Source organism: Delphinus delphis, chromosome 15 (genome assembly GCF_949987515.2).
Source record: "Delphinus delphis chromosome 15, mDelDel1.2, whole genome shotgun sequence".
Lineage (NCBI taxonomy): Eukaryota > Metazoa > Chordata > Mammalia > Artiodactyla > Delphinidae > Delphinus > Delphinus delphis.
In genome coordinates, this window is record NC_082697.1 from 74,684,093 (window position 1) to 74,705,331 (window position 21,239).

The 21,239-nt window shown below is 47.0% G+C and overlaps 1 protein-coding gene across 2 annotated transcripts in view; it reads right to left on the reverse strand.

The window, feature by feature from the left end:
* Positions 1–21,239, reverse strand: part of GALNT17 (polypeptide N-acetylgalactosaminyltransferase 17) — a 450,254-nt gene that overhangs the window by 216,728 nt on the left and 212,287 nt on the right. For both annotated transcript variants that reach the window (XM_060032206.1, XM_060032205.1), the window contains exon 3: positions 8,757–8,923. In XM_060032206.1, the coding sequence (XP_059888189.1) occupies positions 8,757–8,923 (167 nt within the window). The remainder of the gene's footprint in view (positions 1–8,756; positions 8,924–21,239) is intronic.

A 21,239-nucleotide genomic window follows, 5' to 3' on the forward strand; every position in this document is an offset into this window, starting at 1 on the left:
AAACCTCTTTTTTCTTTTTTTTAATTTACTTTTTTATACAGCAGGTTCTTATTAGTTATCTATTTTATACATATTACTGTATACATGTCAATCCCAATCTCCTAATTCATCCCACCACCACCCCCCGACCACGCTTTCCCCCCTTGGTGTCCATACGTTTGTTCTCTATATCTGTGTCTCTATTTCTGCCCTGCAAACTGGTTCACTTGTACCATTTTTCTAGGTTCCACATATATATGTTAACATACGATATTAGTTTTCCTCTTTCTGACTTACTTCACTCTGTATGACAGTCTCTAGATCCATCCACGTCTCTACAAATGACCCAATTTCACTCCTTTTTATGGCTGAGTAATATTCCATTGTATATATGTACCACATCTTCTTTATCCATTCGTCTGTTGATGGGCATTTAGGTTGCTTCCATGACCTGGCTATTGTAAACAGTGCTGCAGTGAACATTGGGGTGCATGTGGTCTTTTTGAACTATGGTTTTCTCTGGGTATATGTCCAGTAGTGGGATTGCTGGGTCATATGGTAATTCTATTTTTAGTTTTTTAAGGAACCTCCATACTGTTCTCCATAGTGGCTGTATCAATTTACATTCCCACCAACAGTGCAAGAAGGTTCCCTTTTCTCCACACCCTCCCCAGCATTTGTTGTTTGTAGATTTTCTGACGATGCCCATTCTAACTGATGTGAGGTGATGCCTCATTGTAGTTTTGATTTGCATTTCTCTAATAATTAGTGATGTTGAGCAGCTTTTCATCTGCTTCTTGGCCATCTGTGTGTCTTCTTTGGAGAAATGACTACTTAGGTCTTCTGCCCATTTTTGGATTGGGTTGTTTGTTTTTTTACTATTAAACTGCATGAGCTGTTTATATATTTTGGAGATTAATCCTTTGTCCGTTGATTCGTTTTCAAATATTTTCTCCCATTCTGAGGGTTGTATTTTCATCTGGTTTATAGTTTCCTTTGCTGTGAAAAAGGCTTTAAGTTTCATAAGGTCCCATTTGTTTATTTTTGTTTTTATTTCCATTACTCTAGAAGGTGGGTCAAAAAAGATCTTGCTGTCATTTATGTCAAAGAGTGTTCTTCCTATGCTTGCCGCTAAGAGCTTTATAGTGTCCGGTCTTACATTTAGGTTGTTAATCCAGTTTGTGTTTATTTTTGTGTATGGTGTTAGGGAGTGTTCTAATTTTATTCTTTCACATGTACCGGTCCAGTTTTCCCAGCATCACTTACTGAAGAGACTGTCTTTTCTCCATTGTATATCCTTGCCTCCTTTGTCACAGATTAGTTGACCATAGGTGTGTGGGTTTATCTCTGGGCTTTCTATCCTGTTCCATTGATATATATTTCTGTTTTTGTGCCAGTACCATATTGTCCTGATTACTGTAGCTTTGCAGTATAGTCTGAAATCAGGGAGTCTGATTTCTCCAGCTTCGTTTTTTTCCCTCAAAACTGCTTTGGCTATTTGGGGTCTTTTGTGTCTTGATACAAATTTTAAGATTTTTTTGGTCTAGTTCTGTAAAAAAAAGCCATTGGTAACTTGATAGGGATTGCACTGAACCTGTAGATTGCTTTGGGTAGTAGAGTCATTTCACAATACTGATTCTTCCAATGCAAGAACATGGTATATCTCTCCATCTGTTTGTGTCTTCTTTGACTTCTTTCATCAGTGTCTTATAGTTTTCTGCATACAGGTCTTTTACCTCCTTATGTAGGTTTATTCCTAGGTACTTTATTCTTTTTGTTGCAATGGTGAATGGGACTGTTTCCTTAATTTCTCTTTCTGATCTTTTGTTGTTAGTGTATAGGAATGCAAGAGATTTCTGTGCATTAATTTTGTACCCTGCAACTTTATTGATTAGCTCTACTAGATTTCTGGTGGCATCTTTAGGATTTTCTATGTATAGTATCATGTCATCTACAGTTACAGTTTTATTTCTTCTTTTCCAATTTGGATTCTTTTTATTTCTTTTTCTTCTCTGATTGCCACGGCTAAAACTTCCAAAACTATGTTGAATAATAGTGGCAAGAGTGTACATTCTTGTCTTGTTCCTGATCTTAGAGGAAATGCTTTCAGTTTTTCACCATTGACTGTGATGTTTGCTGTGGGTCTGTTGTATATGGCCTTTATTATGTTGAGGTAGGTTCCCTCTGTGCCCCCTTTCTAGAGAGTTTTTATTATAAATGGACGTTGAGTTTCGTCAAAAGCTTTTTCTGCATCTATTGAGATGATCATATGTTTTTTCTCCTTCAATTTGTTAATACGGTGTATCACATTGATTGATTTGCATACATTGAAGAATCCTTGCATCCCTGGGATAAATCCCACTTGACCATGGTGTATGATCCTTTTAATGTATTCTCAGATTCTGTTTGCTAGTAGTTTGTTGAGGATTTCTGCATCTACATTCATCAGTGATATTGGTCTGTAATTTTCTTTCTTTGTAGTATCTTTGTCTGGTTTTGGTATCAGGGTGATGGTGGCCTCGTAGAATGAGTTTGGGAGTGTTCCTTCCTCTGCAGTTTTTTGGAAGAGTTTGAGAAGAATGGGTGTTAGCTCTTCTCTAAATGTTTGATAGAATTCACCTGTGAAGCCATCTGGTCCTGGACTTTTGTTTGTCGGAAGATTTTTAATCAGTTTCTATTTCATTACTTGTGATTGGTCGGTTCATATTTTCTATTTCTTCCTGGTTCAGTCTTGGAAGGTTATACCTTTCTAAGAATTTGTGCACTTCTTCCAGGTTGTCCATTTTATTGGTATACAGTTGCTTGTAGTAGTCTCTTATGATGCTTTGTATTTCTGTGGTGTCCATTGTAACTTCTCCTTTTTCCTTTCTAATTTTAGTAATTTGTGTCCTCTCCCTCTTTTTGATGAGTCTGGCTAATGGTCTATCAATTTGGTTTATCTTCTCAAAGAACCAGCTTTTAGTTTTATTGATCTTTGCTATTGTTTCCTTTGTTTCTATTTCATTTATTTCTGCTCTGATCTTTATGATTTCTTTCCTTCTACTAACTTTGGGTTTTGTTTGTTCTTCTTTCTCTAGTTCCTTTAGGTGTAAGGTTAGATTGTTTATTTGAGATTTTTCTTGTTTCTTGAGGTAGGCTTGTATTGCTATAAACTTCCCTATTAGAACTGCTTTTGCTGCATCCCATAGGGTTTGGATCATTGTGTTTTCATTTTCATTTGTCTCCAGGTATTTTTTGATTTCCTCTTTGATTTCCTCAGTTATCTCTTGGTTATTTAGGAATGTATTGTTTAGCCTCCACATGTTTGTGTTTTTTATGGTTTTCTTTCCTGTAATTGATTTCTAATCTCACAGTGTTGTGGTCGGAAAAGATGCTTGATATGATTTCTATTTTCTTAAATTTACCAAGGCTTGATTTGTGACCCAAGATGTGGTCTATCCTGGAGCATGTTCCATGTGCACTTGAGAAGAAGGTGTAATCTGCTGTTTTTGGATGGAATGTCCTATAAATATCAATTAAATCTATCTGGTCTATTGTGTCATTTAAAGCTTGTGTTTCCTTATTAATTTTCTGTCTGGATGATCTGTCCATTGGTGTAAGTGAAGTATTAAAAGTCCCCCACTATTATTGTGTTACTTTCAATTTCCTGTTTTATAACTGTTAGCATTTGCCTTATGTATTGAGGTGCCCCTATGTTGGGTGCATATATATTTATAATTGTTATATCTTCCTGGATTGATCCCTTGATCATTATGTAGTGTCCTTCCTTGTCTCTTGTAAATTCTTTATTTTAAAGTCAATTTTAGCTGATATGAGTATTGTTACTCCAGCTTTCTTTTGATTTCCACTCACATGGAATATCTTTTTCCAGCCCCTCACTTTCAGTCTGTATGTGTCCCTAGGTCTGAAGTGGGTCTCTTGTAGACAGCATATATATGGGTCTTGTTCTTGTGTCCATTCAGCAAGCCTGTGTCTTTTGGTTGGAGCATTTAATCCATTCACATTTAAGGTAGTTATCAATATGTATGTTCCTATTACCACTTTCTTGTTTTGGGTGTTTTTGTAGGTGCTTTTCTTCTCTTATGTTTCCATTAGAGAAGTTCCTTTAGCATTTGTTGTAGAGCTGGTTTGGTGGTGCTGAATTCTCTTACCTTTTCCTTGTCTTTAAAGCTTTTGATTTCTCTGTTTAATCTGAATAAGATCCTTACCAGGTAGAGTAATCTTGGTGGTAGTTTCTTCCCTTTCATCACTTTAAATACATCGTGCCACTCCCTTATGGCTTGTAGAGTTTCTGCTGAGAAATCAGTGGTTAACCTTATGGGAGTTCCCCTGCATGTTATTTGTCATTTTCCCCTTGTTGCTTTTAATAATTTTTCTTTGTCTTTAATTGTTGTCAATTTGCTTACTGTGTGTCTCAGCGTGTTTCTCCTTGGGTTTATCCTGCCTGGGACTCTCTGCGCTTCCTGGACTTGGATGGCTATTTCCTCTCCCATGTTAGGGAAGTTTTCGACTATAATCTCTTCAAATATTTTCTCGGGTCCTTTCCCTCTCTCTTCTTCTGGGACCCCTATATTGCAAACGTTGGTGCGCTTAATGTTGTCCCAGAGGTTTCTTAGGCTGCCTGCATTTCTTTTCATTCTTTTTTCTTTATTCCGTTCTGTGGCAGTGATTTCCACCATTCTGTCTTCCAGGTCACTTATCCATTCATCTGCCTCAGTTATTCTGCTAACTGATTCCTTCTAATGTATTTTTCATTTCAGTTATTGTATTGTTCATCTCTGTTTGTTTGTTCTTTAATTCTTCTAGGTCTTTGTTAAACATTTCTTGCATCTTCTTGATCTTTGCCTCCAATCATTTCCCAAGGTCCTGGATCATCTTCACTATTATTATTCTGAATTCTTTTTCTGGAAGGTTGCCTATCTCCACCTCATTTAGTTGTTTTTCTGGGGTTTTATCTTGTTCCTTCATCTGGGTACATAGTCTTCTGCCTTTCCATTTTGTCTATCTTTCTGTGAATGTGATTTTTGTTCCACAGGCTGCAGGATTGTAGTTCTTCTTGCTTCTGCTGTCTGCCCTCTGAAAAGCCTCTTTTTCCTTGAATGTATGTGATAACATGGAAGTGGAGGGCTGCAGTTTCCACCTGAGCCATTCTTGACTAGCCTGAGAATGGACCATTCTACCCTCATTAAAATGATGGTTGCAGAACTTTTTCTTAATAAAAAGGGAGATATTATGCTTCACAGTTCAGAGGAGAAAAAACTATAACATTAACTTGTTTTTACTATAGGATCTTAATGTAAAACATGCATTGAAAAAAAGAGGGTGAGAACACAGGCAAATGAGCAGTTGCTTCTGGTTACTCTCTTCAGTATTTGTTTTTGTCCAATTATATGTGCTTTTTGATAAATTCAAATGTCCCTACAAAGAGCGTGCATTACTTTTAAGATCAGAAAAAAAAATTGGTAAGGCTGGAAAAAACTGTTTTAATCAAATTCAAACAGAAGGTAAGCAGGGATAACAATATTAATGTTAGACAAACTAAATTCAAGGCAGGGGGAAAAAAGTATGCTTTTAAGATAAAGGGAGCATTACATAATGGTAACAACCACTGCTAATAGTGAAACCATTTAGATACAAATCTACAGTTGCCAAAGCAACTGACAACAAGATACAGAAATCAAACATTATTAGGAACACAGGAAGGAGTAGTCATTGTAGGAGGAGATGTTAAAACACCATTATCAAAAAGACTTAAAAAAATAAACTCATAGTCTAGCTAAACACACAAAGTTGATGTCTGGCAGGAATTCAATTTCATGATTATAGAGTAGGGGTATCTTTTCAAATGTGTATAGAACATATACAAAATTTGTTAATACTAGTCACAAAGAAAAAAAATGTTCACTTCCTCTTCCAGTTAAAGAGAAGGTACTTCTAGCCTGGAAAAAATATAGAGGCTAGAGCTGGGGAAAGAAAACAGGGAAACAATATTAATGTAGACCACTCTGGGTTCCCCAGGTATCTCGGGGGACAGGGGAGGATGAATGGGAATTAACTTTATGATCAGACTGAAACAAATACCTCTTCCCTACTTTTTCTCACCCATTAAACATCTTCATTTAGACCTGAAGTGTGAACCACTGAAATGGTACTTAACCCAGTGGGTCTCAAAGTGTGGTCCCTACACCAGCAGCATCACTGGAGAACTTGTGAGAAATGCACATTCTCAGACCCACCCCGGACCTCTTGATGCAGAACTTTCTCCAGGCCAGGGTTCCAGGAGGTTCTGATGTGAAAGCATCTGATGCTAAAGGTGTATATAAACACCCCAGCTCCCTCACCCTTGAGCAGGTCAACTCTTGAGGGGTGGGTTTTACGCTGGCTTTGCCTTCCCTTCCTTATCCTACTTCCCCACTCCTCTAATGATGCACTTTACCTCCCAAATAAACGAATGCACTCAAATTTTAGTTTCAGGGCCTGTTCTGGGGGAACCCACACTAAGACATCTACTGGAGACCCCCATTCTCACAGAGCTTGTGTTCTGGTTGAGACTGACCTATTCTTCCATTTCTTCCTCTTGGGCTGGGTCTGCTGAGATTTCCTCGGGGAAAGGAGCCCCACTGGTAGTGAGTCCTCACCCCCAATTCAGTCCAGCACCTACTGTTTGCTTTCTTCTCTGGGTCTGCTAGCTCTTCTCTGCACCACCTCTGGTCACTTCGTTGCTTGCCCCCTGCTAGCCCTTTCCCAGCCCTATTCAGCTTCATCATTTACTCCCTGGCTGGGCTGTAACAGGGAAGAACAAATCTGACTCCATATTAGATCTGTTCCTTTTACTTTAACCTTTGTGCTCTGCTGCCTGTGTTTAGTCATGCTGGCTCTTCACCTTTTGTAAAAGAATGTTGTCTTTAGCCTGATATACAGGATAGCCTGTTTTCAAGGCTCTGACCTTTAAGGGTATAACACTTTTCCACTCATGTAGTGATAAAGAGTTGCAGAACAGAATAACATTTGTCTTGGAGGTTTAGAGGAACATCCTGACCTGGCCTACGTGGACAACTACAAGAACAAAGGATTCTGACACCAAGAAGTTTGCAACAAGTAATCATGGCCTTTTAAAGTGCTTTGCTGAAATCCTTCAAGGAGTTTGGGGGTTTTTTTGGCATGAGCCACCTGTCTCCTTGAATGGCCCTGCAATAAACCTTTCTCTGCTCCAAACCCTGACATATTGGGTTGTTTGGCCTCACTGTGTGTCGGGCACACGAACTTGTGTTCGGTAATAGGGTGAGACTCACAGAGGGCTGGCTACCAGCCAGGCCCTGTGAAACCAAGTCCTGCCCGGTACTGGGAGTCCAGCTATGAAAGGCACAGCGATCTCATGTGCTATGTGCTGCCGGAGGATACAGGGAGCTGAGGCAGCACAGAGCAAGGGTCTTAGGATGTCAGCAAAGGAATCTCCCAGGAAGTGACACAGAGGGGACACCCGGGGGACGAGAGGGATTTAGCCAACAAATGGAGGGGGGGAAGTAGGAGTCAGGATTCCCTGCAGAGGGTTTGGAAGTACTTCTGAAGCCAGAGGTCTGCAGGGGCACACAGAGAGGCTGCAGAGAAGGCCACTGTGAGCCATGACTTGGCCGGCTGACTTAGAGGCTTCAGGGAACTGAAAGAACCTCCTTCTCCCAAGAAGACTCGCCACGTAAGTTTTAAAATAAGAATGTGAAAAATCCAGCAAATGACCCATGAGTCCTCAAAATTTGGAGGCCCGGGAGATGGTGGTGCCCTGATGGGTGTAATGCTGGGTCCAGACCCACTCACACACTTCAGTGGTAACCATCAGCTGGTTCAGAAGGGTCCGGGGGACTTCAGCTCCTGGGCCGATGAAACGTGAGCTCATTGGAGCTGCTGAAGACATTCAGGTTTCCATCAGGACCCGTGACACTGTCCTGCCTCTTCCTCACCCTCTCCTGACTGGGGAGCACGGGGTCATCTTCTACTGATCACACCGAGAGCAAGGGGTTCAGCTTGCTCCTAATCTTTCAGTTGCTCTGAAGATAAGCCTCCCTGGCCTTAAGCACGCACACTGGCTGCCTTTCTTTGATGTCATCGGCTAGTGCGCGTTTCTCCCTGCAGTGAATTTTTTAGGCTGGGATCCAACACAAAGGTACAATTGGCCAAAGCAACCCCCCTACCACCACTTTCACACGAGGCCTCCGTCTCCAAGGACTTCAAAGGAGTTTTGATATTGTCATATAACAAATACAAAAAGTATTTGTTATATTTTTTAATTGAGCCATCATTCCTAGTAGAACTGAACTCCTAAAGACCTGCAAACCCTGTGCATTTCTACCGACAGTCACTTTGGGCACAGTGGCCCAGAGGGGAATTCTGATGTATGATCAACAGTTCCCATCACAAGATAGAATTTCCCTTTTTCTTCTGCCTCTGGTGAAAGGGCCAAGGAGATGGGATGGGGGGTGGGGATCACGGAGGAATTCAGCTCTTCGATGTCATCTGCTTTCGGTAATATGAAGAGGGGAAATGAGTCCAGACATGTAACAGTAGTTTATTCTTCAGAGCCCTAGAGGACTCAAGGACTAATTAACTAGTGTTTACCTGGATTTCTTCCCCCAAAACAGGCCCCCATTCTCCAGCTATGCCCCAGGGACAGGAGACAAAGTCACTTGGGCTCAGGATGGAATGAAAGTGACCCTTCCGCCCGCTCACATCGTGTGCTTGCACTGTCTTCTCCAACAACTGCATGCAGGTTGGCGGCCCCATACCTTCATCACTGTTGTCATCCACCAGGATGATTTCCTTCAGCAGGTGGGTTGGTGTGTGGTTGACCGCGCTGTGAACTGACCGCAGGATCACCGACAGGGCCTCGTTCACGAAGATAAATATGATGGATATCTGGGGCAGCTCCTCGGAGAACTTCAGCTCCTTACACCTGGGGGAAGACAGCAGGGGACAGCAGAGTCAGAGGAAGGAGCAAAGCACAGGCACTCTGGCTGCACACGGTAAGGCCGTCAGCCCAATCCTGGTACACGTCCTCCCAAGGTGAGAATCGTTGGTTCCCTCTTGGCCTCTCTGGGCTAATATCTGAGAATAAAACCTAAGGAGGAGACAGTTAAGAAATCCAGTTCCACTTCTCCCAAATGTACCACCCCACAGGAATGAGGAGCATCAGCCTTGGGCACATGTCGCCTGTCTCCCAGGCTGCCACGCCCACACGCACCCCCTGGTCTCACTTCAGTGCACACCTTCCCGACTTCCCACTCCAGGCTCCCACATTTCCTACCTCGGAGCCCACTTTGCTGCCTTCTGGGCAACTGCCTCACCCCCATCACTTCTCATCCAGAGGCAGCTGGGAGATGATGTATAAATACTCCAGCTCCCTCAGCCCTTGAGGTGGTTGACTCTGAGGGGTGGGTTTTACACTGGCTCCCAGTTTCCCCCCATGGGATTAAGCTCCATCACCCATGGTAGCAACCTGCATAACACCCTCTTAGGGGGACACCTTCCCTTCTCAGTCCTACTTCCCCTTAGTGGTGCCCTTTTCACTGCCCATATAAACACATGCACTCAAATCTTTGTTTCAGGGTCTGCTTCCAGGAGAACCCAAACTAAGACATCTCTCGGACCTACCCAGTACCCAGCACCGTACAGGAGACCTTTGCTCTCATGGAGCTTACACTCTGGGAAAAGACATGAAACACACATGAAATGTATCATCATCAAGGAAGAGGGGCCTCTACCTGCTAGGACTGTGCTGCCTGACACACCCTAACTCTTCTTGCAAGCGTTCCTAGAATCTCCCTGGGGACTGGAAATGTGACCACCTGACTAAGAGGTCCTCCCTTCTAATATCCAGCAACTCCCCCATACCTGAAGACAGGGTGAGAGAGAAGAATGTTTTTCAGCCAGGCTGGACTCAGGGGCGTAGGGCTTGGGCCTCCCTGGGGGCGCCCAGTGATGTAAGAGATGACTGGTACCCAGGGAACCGGCTCTGCATGACTCAGTGATGGAAGCACCAGCACTCTGGCCTGGGGAATGTGGTTTTATGCATAGTCTGAGCCGCATCAGAAATACCAAGTGCAAACAGAGCAGAATGGAATACAGAGCTGGTGCATTTCAATGCATCCCCCGCCTCTCTGTGTGAGACTGTACAGCATACGGCACAATGCGTTCCAGAGCAAAACAAAGGGAATGGAGTGAAAGGGAAGCAGCACTGAAGAGACAGCAAGAAATACAGCTGTTTTGTTATGCTGAACAGCTTGGGCTGTGTTGGGCCATATTAATCATGTAGGCAATTTTCAGAAGAAAATAAAGTTTTGTTACAATATACATTTGTGTCTCCTAGAGGAGACCATCCGGGGATCCATTGATCATGCAGCCTCATTTTTACCTCGATGCTGTAGATTCACTTCTGGGGGCTGTCGAGGAGATTAGAATGGTTATTGATGGGCTCACGGGCAGTTGGCGGGGATCATCTCATTTACTGCGTGGTGAGCCAGGGGAGGAGGGCACATCCCGGAAGGTCCCTCGGAGCCTCCCTGACAGGGCCGGCAGCCATCCTGAGCCTGGCAGGCTAGCAGCTGCTCCTCAACATACACGCGAGCACCCCGCCCGTACACACGTACCTACTCTGACATGCACTCCTGGGCCTGGTTTCTTTCTTTCTTTCTTTCTTTTCTGGCTGCACCACTCGGCATTTGGGATCTTAGTTCCCTGACCAGGGATCGAACCCGTGCCCCCTGCATTGGAAGCGGGGAGTCTTAACCACTGGACCACCAGGGAAGTCTCAGGGCCTTTTTTTTTTAAACAGATTCTGGCCCTTGAAATTAAGAAGACAAAAAGGCCAAACTGCATCGTACCAGCACCGTCTTCTCCAGCTACAGGCAATGGGGTCAGGCTGCCATTAAGGCTGAGTGGCGGGTTAAGCCTCTTGGCCAGAGAAGGCAATTCCCTCTGCTGAGATGGGACTCGTGGGCCCCCGGTCCTGCCCCTTCACGGTCAAGGTGGCCATTCAGTAAATCGTGGGGGAATCTCAGAAGCAAGAAGCTCTCTGCCACACACTGAACCTGTCACCCTGGGCACAGTGCTCATGTTTCTTTCATCTCTAAAGCTGTCAAAATAATCCTCACTGTATTTAGTTCTAGGTGCCTGGCTAAGGTCCTCATAAGGATCAGGTGAGACCAGCCTTTGAGAGTCCTGGGAAAATGCAATGTACCAACCGATGGAAAGACCAGCCTGCCTGCCCGGCCCCTCCATCCTCCCTCCTGCCTCCTCTGATCCCTTTTGTAGATTTCCCATTACCATGGGCCAGGCTTCCAGAGTTTTCATTCAACCCAGACCCTGCAGGACCCAGCCAGGACTCTGCTCCCCAAAAGGGCTCCGGGCTCCAACCTCGCCCAGCTCACAGCGATTCACCTTTCCTATTCCCAACATCTCAGCGTTTCCCAATAGGCAGACAATAGGAATACGGTCATTATGAAAATCAACATGGTTTTGTTGCTCTACAGGGGCAGACTCTACCTTAAAAAAATCTCTAAGCCTGGCTTATGGCCTGATATGCAGGAGTGGCCACAGTATGCTGGACAGATAGAAAACTGAGGCCGTAAGCACCTGCTGTAAAGAGGAGACATAGACTGAAACATACATTACTTCCGATCAGACACCCAATGCCCAAGGCAGCAGAAGAGTGCGGGAAGGGAGATTAAGGATGGATGATGAAAAGGAAACAGGGAGGCCACACAGGCCTTAGAAATACTAGAGACTGCACAGAGGAAGAGAACAGGTACGGCTCCTGCCCCTGGAGTTGATGCTGGACCAATCCTCCCTGTGGCCTGATGATGCTCAGATGGTGCTTCCAAGCCACACAGATCTGAGTATCCCACACCCTGCAGACTAGGGCTGACGTGAAAGAAGCATCCCCCCCCCGCCATTTCCGAGTTCCTGCAGAGCTGACCAGGTGGACGGTGCTCAGTGCCAAGGTGCTGTGCAATGGCCCACAGGCAGGCAGATTTTGGGAAGGGAGCCGTCAGCTCAGCTCAGCATCCAGCCTTGTCTTTATATCATGGAACATACAGAATCAGATACGTTTCCTGCCTCCCCGACTGCAAAATCCAGGTGAATGAGAGAAACCCGGAAGGTCGTGTGGATAAAAGAACAGGTTCCAGATTTGAAAGATACCCGGGGAGAGGCCGGCATGCCACAGAAAATGCAAAATAACTAAAACTCCACAGGGCTTTGTGTGTGTCCTCTAGAAACAGACCCAGAGATGGGTCCCAGAAATCACACATTTGCTTTCAATAACTAGTCAGTAAGAAATAAACAATCTTGGGACTTCCCCGGTGGCACAGTGGTTAATAATCCACCCGCCAATGCAGGCGACACGGATTCGAGCCCTGGTCCGGGAAGATCCCACATGCCGCAGAGCAACTAAGCCCGTGCGCCACAACTACTGAGCCTGCGCTGTAGAGCCCGCAAGCCACAACTACTGAAGCCTGTGCGCCTAGAGTCCGTGCTCCACAACAAGAGAAGCCACCACAGTGAGAAGCCCGCGCACCGCAATTAGAGAAAGCCCACGCGCAGCAATGAAGACCCAACGCAGTCATAAATAAATAAATAAATAAATTTATAAAAGAAAGGAAAGAAGTAAACAATCTTTTGTCTGAAAGAAAATGGTTGGTGGGAAACCTATCTTAAGGTCTGGATCAATTCCAATCAAAGCTCCAGGCCAGGAGGGGAGCTACAAAGAAATTCGAGACCAAGTTCCTCTCCTCAAAGGGCTAACAAGGGACCAGATTCTGTGAAGCTGTCCTCACAGAGAAAAGACGGCAGAGACCAATAACCAACCACGTGACGTCTCTTAGACACCTTACCACTGTTCATCTGTCTAGCTGTCCGGGAGGCCTTCTTGAACTCCGGAACTGCCTAAGGGTAACCACTGTCCCCCCTCCCTCATCCTGATCACCCCAGAGTCACTGGCATTGACTTCACTTAGCACCAAAAGTGCCCGTGCTCTTCCTTCACTGATGCTGAGTAAGAAGAGTTTGGGAGACTGGGCCGCCTCTGGGAACGCACTAGAGAGTCAAGTGCCACGATCAAGGATCAAGGTCTCCAGCAGGGAAGAAATCAAAGCCCAAGGAGACGCCCACGCCCTCTCAGAAGCAGAGCCCTGCCCACGAACACCTCTGAGGGAAACAAGTTCTATGACCCCAATGTGATACAGGTAAGAGGTATCAAAACACACTTGTGACCCAGTCGGCCAACCTGGAAACAAAAAGAGGACCCCAGGGCTTCCCTGGTGGCGCAGTGGTTGAGAGTCCGTCTGCCGACGCAGGGGACACGGGTTCGTGCCCCGGTCCGGGAGGATCCCACATGCCACGGAGCGGCTGGGCCGGTGAGCCATGGCCGCTGAGCCTGCGCGTCCGGAGCCTGTGCTCTGCAATGGGAGAGGCCACAACAGTGAGAGGCCCGCGTACCGAAAAAAAAAAAAAAAAAAAAGGATCCCAAAAGATCCCCATCATTGTAAAAATATTTAGATGCAACCTCTAGGAGACCCAGAAGATCACAGATAATAATGTTGATGATAATAACCAACACTTCATAGTACAGGTGTCAAAAACTGCTAGAAGCTTCCCTGTGCTGTACTATCTCATTTAGCATGAACAACGATCCTATAAGGTAGGCAGTATTTTCATCCTCATTTCACAGCTGAGGAAACTGGGGCACAGAGAGGTGAAGTCACTTGCCCTAAGTCACACAGCAAGTCTGAAATGCTGCAGGGGTGCCTGGACGTGAACATCACCATCTGACTTTTAGACTCCTGCAAACGCCCCTGCGTGCCCAAGGCAGGGTGTGGTAGCTACACCATTTCCAGCCCAGCCCCTTCCTAGCCAGGGGGACTTGGCTAACTGGTTTGGTCTCTCTGAGCCTCAGCTTCCTTTTCTCTGCCCTAAAAGCCCCAACGAGGTGGCGGTCCTCCGTGTCCAGCTGCACCATACCCAAGGGCTGCTGGGAACACAGTGCAGACCAGGAGAGGTCCCTTCAAGTGGGACAGGTGAGCAGAAGCCAGCTTCATCATCCCCGGGGGCTGATAAGGCTGGTGGGAATGTGGGCAAATCTCCTAGTGTTCTGGCTACGAATCTGGGCAAGGGGCCAATTGAGTGCTGGTCTCCGAGGAGTTATCAAAGTCTTTTAACTGAAGACCCCAAGCAAAGGGAGGCCACGTCTGCTCTCAGCCACGCCAGGACATTGCCAAGGTTCCGCTGCTTATGAACCACTTCTGTCCTCATGCACTCAGGCCCATCTCTGTGGGTCCCCGCCAGCCCTCAGGGCAGAGGCAGGGAATCCCAGGACCTATAAGGCTGGGTGTGGAGGGTGCACATGTGTGTGCTCAGGATGGTAGGTGGGGCTGTCCCGAGGGCCTGAGCCCAGGCTCCAGTCCTTGCCCCTGGTCCCCCTCCTGGTCATCAGCTCCTGGGGTCCCACCTAAGGTGAGGGCTCCCCTTCACTGAGCCTACCTGGTTTCTCTGTCACTCGGCTCACATGGCCCATCACTGTGCGGCCAACCTGCAGGGCCTTCCTAGCTGCTCACCTCAGCTCTGGCTCCCCAGTGCAACAATGCCCTTCAGTCTCTGCCCCACTGTCTTCCCAACCCTAGTGAAGGGACCAACACCAAGCACTGTCCGAGCACTGATCCCGCTGTCAGTAACGAGAGTCTTGGGTTTGATGGCTAAAACGCACTCAACACGATGACAAGGCAGTGCAACGCAAGGCGGCAAATGCTATACAGTCATCCCTCGGGATCCACAGGGGATCGGTTCCAGGACCCCTGCAGAAAGCAAGCCCCGCAGATGCTCGAGCCCCTTATATAAAACGCGCAGTACAGTTGGCCCTCCGTATCCGCGCATTCAGCCAACTGCGGATCCAAATCTACCGCTGGTTGACTCTGCACATGTGGGACCCGTGGACACGGAGGGTCAACTAGACCTACACCAGATGTGACAGATAAGCTGAGATGGGTCAGGAGGGCAGAGAAGATGACTATGGGCTGGGTTTGAAAGATGGATCAACGGATGACACTTGCTTGGTCAAGAACAGAGGGAGAGGCAGGCGAACAGCACTTCTGAGCACACAGAGGCACTAGGGCTCCCTTCCTCTCTTCCAACGCCTTCCAGAAGAAAACTGTCCAAGCTTGCTTAGAGCTGGGGCGCCAAAGTGCCAAGCTGTGCAAACAGAGATTCATATGGGGCTCTGCAAATTCCTACCAGGCTGATTCCTTTTTCATTTTCAAGGTGCTCCAAAAACATGCGTAAGGTCATCAAAACTCATTAACAAAGGTTCTACAGCTGACAGCAGAGTCCGTGCTGCCTCAGTGGCAGGCCTCTCTACCAACCTTTCTGAGTTCGGGAAGGCGATGTGGAGTAAAATGAGAGGGAGGGAAGTGTGGGGCGTCAAACAGAATAGGCACTTTGAGTCATCAAACCCCACCTTGCCATCCCAAGAGCAGCTGTGCTCCAACGAGAAAACCCTTGAGAATTGCGACAGGCATGCAACAGACACATCTTCACCTCTACTCCTCCCACTGCTGAGGGCAGATGTGGGAGCAAGGACTCCCAGCATCACATCGACACGACATCCAATCCGCCTCTAAATGGATGGTCCAGGTCCCTGGGTACCTACCCTTTAAATACTGATCGTGCTCTACGTATGTGAGCAAACCCGGAAAGTACCCCCGTTCCCCCCTGCACTTCCGAACCTGCCGGCTCCCCCTGCTGTGCCGGCACATGCTTCCTTGGCTTGGCCAGACCCTCACTGGTCAGCATCTGACACACTCCACGTATAGCCCAAAGCCCACGCTCTCAGACTGAGAGCCAAAAGGGCTCTGCTCCCAAGAAAGCGTTAGTGTGGCCCAGCCACTTAGGAAGAGGATTCATTTTTCAAATAGTGGTATCCAGTTGCCAGGCAGAAGGAACCAGAAAGGAAAGGCGAGTGTGTGGAAGAGTCGCCTCTTGGCTGCTGCCTGAATTCCACGTGGCCACAGACACTGAGAGCGCACGCTGAATCACAGACGTGGCTACGGGGCACATCAATCCAAGGTATCGCAAGCCATGGGTTAGGCCCTACCAAGAAGAGAAATGAGCTCCTCCTAGGAAGCCCTATGCAGATAGGCCACCATTCTTTTTTTTACATACATTTATTTATTTTATTTATTTATTTTTGGCTGCATTGGGTCTTCATTGCTGCGCGGGCTTTCTCTAGTTGCAGCGAGCGGGGGCTACTCTTCATTGTAGTGTGCAGGCTTCTCACTGCGGTGGCTTCTCTTGTAGCGGAGCACGGGCTCTAGGCGCACGGGCTCCAGTAGTTGTGGCTCGCGGGCTCAGTAGTTGTGGCTCGTGGGCTCTAGAGCGCAGAAGGCCACCACTCTTGAGCTCGGACATGGTCATGACCATTAACCCCATGCGTGCTGACTGACATAAAACAGCAGAATACACCACACGTTTTCTAGGGCGCACCACGTCCAACAACCTCACCTTTTCTTCAACCAAGAAATAAACTCCTCCCTCCTCTCTCTGTCTCCCTGTGGACACAGGGCCAGATTATGAAATCAGATCACCAAGCAAGTCTAACTGCCCATGATGGTTAATTTTATGTGACAACTGGCTAAGCCACGGTACCCAGATATTTGGTCAAACGTTATTCTAGGTGTTTCTGTGAAGGTATTTTTAGATGAGATTAACATTCAGATCAGTAGGCTTGGAGTAAAGCAGATTACCCTTCAACCTGTGGGGGAGCCTCATCCAATCAGTTGAAAGCTTTAAGAGAAAAAAGACAGAGAGCCCCTGAGGAAGAGGGAATTCTGCCAGCAGACTGCCTCTGGACCCGAGCTGCAGCATTAACTCCTCCCTGGGTCTCACGGCTGCTGGTGAGCCCTGCAGATTTTGGACATGTCAGCCTCCACAATTACGTAAGCCAAAGTCCTTAAAATAAATCTCTCTTGCTTTCCATCTATGTACCTATCTATGTCTCTATCTATCATCTATCTATATCTTATGTACAGATATCTTTATCACCCATCTGTATGTTATCTATATCCCATTTATGCCTTAGATACCCTATCTTATCTCTATAGATAGAGATAGATAGCTAGATGGATGGATAGATGGATCGATGGATGGCTGGATAGATAGATAGATAGATAGATAGATAGACAGATAGATAGATAGATAGATGGATGGATGGATGGATGGATGGATGGATGGATGGGTGGGTGGGTGGGTAGATGGATGGATGGATGGATGGATGGATGGATAGATAGATAGATAGATAGATAGATAGATGAGTGGATAGATAGATGGATGGATGGGTGGGTGGGTAGATGGATGGATGGATAGATAGGTAGACAGATAGACAAATAGACAGATAGATAGATGGGTGGGTGGGTGGATAGATAGATAGATGGGTGGGTAGGTGGATAGGTAGGTAGGTAGATAGATAGATAGATAGATAGATAGATAGGTGGGTGGATAGATAGACGGATGGATGGATGGGGGGTAGTGGATGGATGGATGGGTGGATAGATAGATAGATAGATAGATGGGTGGGTGGGTGGGTGGATAGGTAGGTAGGTAGGTAGGTAGATAGATAGATAGATAGATAGATAGATAGATAGATATCCTATTAGTTCCATTTCTCTGGAGGACCCTCACTGATACACTGCCCTGTAGTTTGGAAGAAAAGATTATACCAAATTGAGATGTCATGTCTCATTAGAACCTTGTCATTCCAATCTCTCCTTCCGGTCACAGCCTCAGACACCACCCAGGACAGCCAGGGAGCTTCTGACCCATAACGAGAGACGCCCAGAAGGACCACCTAGTCTGGCAGTGGAATTAGCCCGAAGCTCCCATGGCCTTTCCTGGACCCCATCACTGCCCAGAGCTGCTGCACCTCAAACATCTCCACCTTCCACAGTCACAGCCTCCCTTCCTTCCAGTTCTCCCCACCTTGCATCCCCAAACCAGCCACTCTTCAACCTCAATGAGATCTCCCGGTCCTGGGCCACTCTGTTTCCACTCAGTGTATCAGCTCTACCCTCACCTGGCCAAGATCTTCCTTTCACCCTTGCCTTCGTCCCACCCTTTCTCCCTTGGCCTTCTTTCCCACAAGCCCTGAAGAACCCCAGCTGGGGTTCACTCGTCCATCTAACTTTCCTCCGCTTCACACACACTGCTGACACTGCAAGAAAAAGTCCCACCACTGCAGTGGTGACAAGACAAATCCAAGGTCCCCAGTCCCCGTGAAGCCCTGGGAGCTGCCCCACACCCTTCTTTTCGAGGCTTTTCAGAACTCTCAATTCCCCCATCCCCACCCCGATCTCTACTCCCTACTTCTCTTGCTTTCCTCGAGCCAACCTCCTTCTTGCAGGCACCTCCTGCTCCACAGAGGGAATCAAGGTCACCAGCAGGCACTTCCAAGTGTGGTCTCAGGCCTGTGGCAGCAGCAGCAGTAGCAGCAGCACCCCCCAGCAGCCTGTTAAAAATGCACCAACTTGGTCCACCCAGACCCACTGGCTCAGCGTCCCTTAGCAAGTTCTGCAGGTGGCTTCTCCGCACCACGTGGAAATGTGAGAAGCACTTCCCGAGTCCCCCTCACCACCTAAGAGCTTATCAACCTCTGAACTCAGCCTCGAAGGAGGCAGCCTCAGGAGGTCAAAGGTAACCCCCCCCTCCTCTGTGCTGTGGATTCCCCAGCCTCCTCCCATCCAAACGCCTTGCTTCACCCACTATTCTCTCTCCTCCAGCTTCACTCTTCTTCCACTGACTTTTTCCACTCAAGGAAGGGACTCAAGTCTCTCCCATTTACATCCAAAAAATCCCTTGCCCCACAGCCTTAATCGGCCTCTTCTCCTTGTCTGCCCTCCCTGACTTCCCCCTTTATCTGTCATTTGTGCCTCACTAGACCATCATTTGCCTCCTAGTTACCTTATTCTGCTAAAACTGCTCTTGTTAGTTTCCAGTGACATCTACGTGGCCCGGATCAATGGAAACTTCCCAACCTCACCCCAGCTGACGATCCTTTCTGTAGTGTTCAACACGGTTGCCTCTCTCCTTACATAAACAGTATTTACTCCTGGATCCTGGCACCCTCGCCATCTCCTCATCCCCACCTCTGCTTTTTCTCCCACTGGAGATCTGTCCTGGCCACTTGTTTATTTCACAGGTTGCCCTTTTGTGCTAATCCTCCAAATTCCAAAATTCCTCAAGGCTCCTTCTTCTGCCCTCTCCTATTCTCACCTGGTCAACTCTTTCTGGGTGATCTCATCCAATTCTACAACTCCAACCACGATGCCAGCAACTTCCAAACCCCCATCTCTAGTCTGGATGCTTCCCGCTTCTGCTTCCCACTGGGCATCTCCACTTGGACGTCTCATCAGCATCTCAAATGCAGCATACCTAAAACCGACACCTGCTCTCTCTGCACCTTCCTGTCTTCATTGGAGGCCACCACTCTTTCTCTTTGGGAGTCAAGTCAAAATCATGTCCCGTTCAACATGTCACCAAGTCCTAAAGATTCTACCATCTTTAGCATCTCTTTAGGACACTCCCCTCCACCCCCATTTCTACTGCCACACCTCCACTCCACATCATTCCCCCTAGATGACACCCAAAGCCACCTAACCGGTCCCTGGCCTCCAATCTGTCCACCTGCAGCCCTCTGTGGGTTGGTATCTATCCACCTCACTGCAGCTAGCATGATCTCTCTAAGATGCAAATGTGATCATGTCACTCTTCCATTTCCACTAGCCCCTTGGCTCTCTGTAGCTTTCAGGATTAGCTTCAGACTTCTTTGCTTGGCACCCCCGTTCAGCCCCAGCTCATCTCTCCAACCTCATCTCTTCCCTGTTGTTTCCCCCAGGAGCCGTAAACTATCTGTATTTCCCAGAACTGGAAACGCTGCCTCTCAATTCACACACCTTTCTCTCTGTCTAAAGTGCCCTTCCTTCTGCGTAACCTGTCCTCCTCCCTCAGCCCAGCTCCAGGCAGCTCTCCCAGACCCCCAACAGGATGTCGTGCCCCTGTCCTTTGTCACTTTCTCTCCCTCTGCACGCTGTCATCCTGACACTCTTCACTCTGTCCTCTCCCAGTGCGGGGCAGCCAGTGGGTCTTCTTTCTTTTTTGTTTCCCTAGAACCCAGAACAATACTTGGCAGATAAATGGTTACTGAATGAACAAATAAAAAGCCAAAGTCCTCCTATCTTCCCAATTTATTCCCTCCGCTCTTCTTATGATCAAAGGCATCACTTATCTCCTCCCGCAATTATAACTTCAGTGATGGCGCCTCAACACTTAAAAGATACCATTCTGAACACAACTGTCTCCCTTCATTTACTAATCAGAGCTCACATTCTAAAGGCTGCTTGGGTCAAGTGCATTAACCAGCCCCAAACTCTCTTTTTTTCTTCCGTCCTTATCAAGCCTTGCCTATAGTCCTAAGAAAGAGTGCTATCATTTTTAGCAACAGCAAACCTTGCGAAAGAAGATACGAGGCTGAATAAATGAGATGCATGAGGCCCCTCTTTCGGATCTCTCCTCATTAGGGAAAATGCACACTTTCCTGAGTGGTTGAATTTCCTCTGGCTGAGCTCAGTTCATCCAGGAAGAAGCAGCACACCTCATTAGTTCAGTTTCCACACAGAGCGGTCTCCGAGATGAACTGCCTACTGCACCAGTTGAGTCTGCACGCATCCTGCCTATTTTCATGAATCAAGATTCAGCCTGCTCCATGCATGGCATGGGTCCCTATCTTGGGGTCCAGGGAGCCCCAGGAAAAGCTCCAGAAATTGGATGCAAGATGTTGTGGGTGTAGGAGGATTTGTTTTCTCGGGGCTCCATCGGCTTCCCACAGGAGTGCCGTGGGAGGGGAGGAACCCAGGCCATACAGCCAGCGAGGACCATTGTCAGTTGCAGCCCCACATCCTGGTCAAGACCAGTGCCAGACTCACACCCTGTTTTCAAGCACCGTGGGGTAAACACAGCTCTATGCTTCCCCTGCCAGCCTGGTTCCTATAAACATTTATTTTGGAATCGTCCTCAAACTACCTCTGATTTTTGGACTGAATACCGACTGGCTCCATGGCTTCCTGGGAAGTCTCTTTCACTGAGTTGTGAAGAGTTGCTTTTCCAAGGACAGGGCAATTATCTTTAGCCAGAAAATCCATGAGACTCAGCACTGCTTGGCCAGATGTCACTATG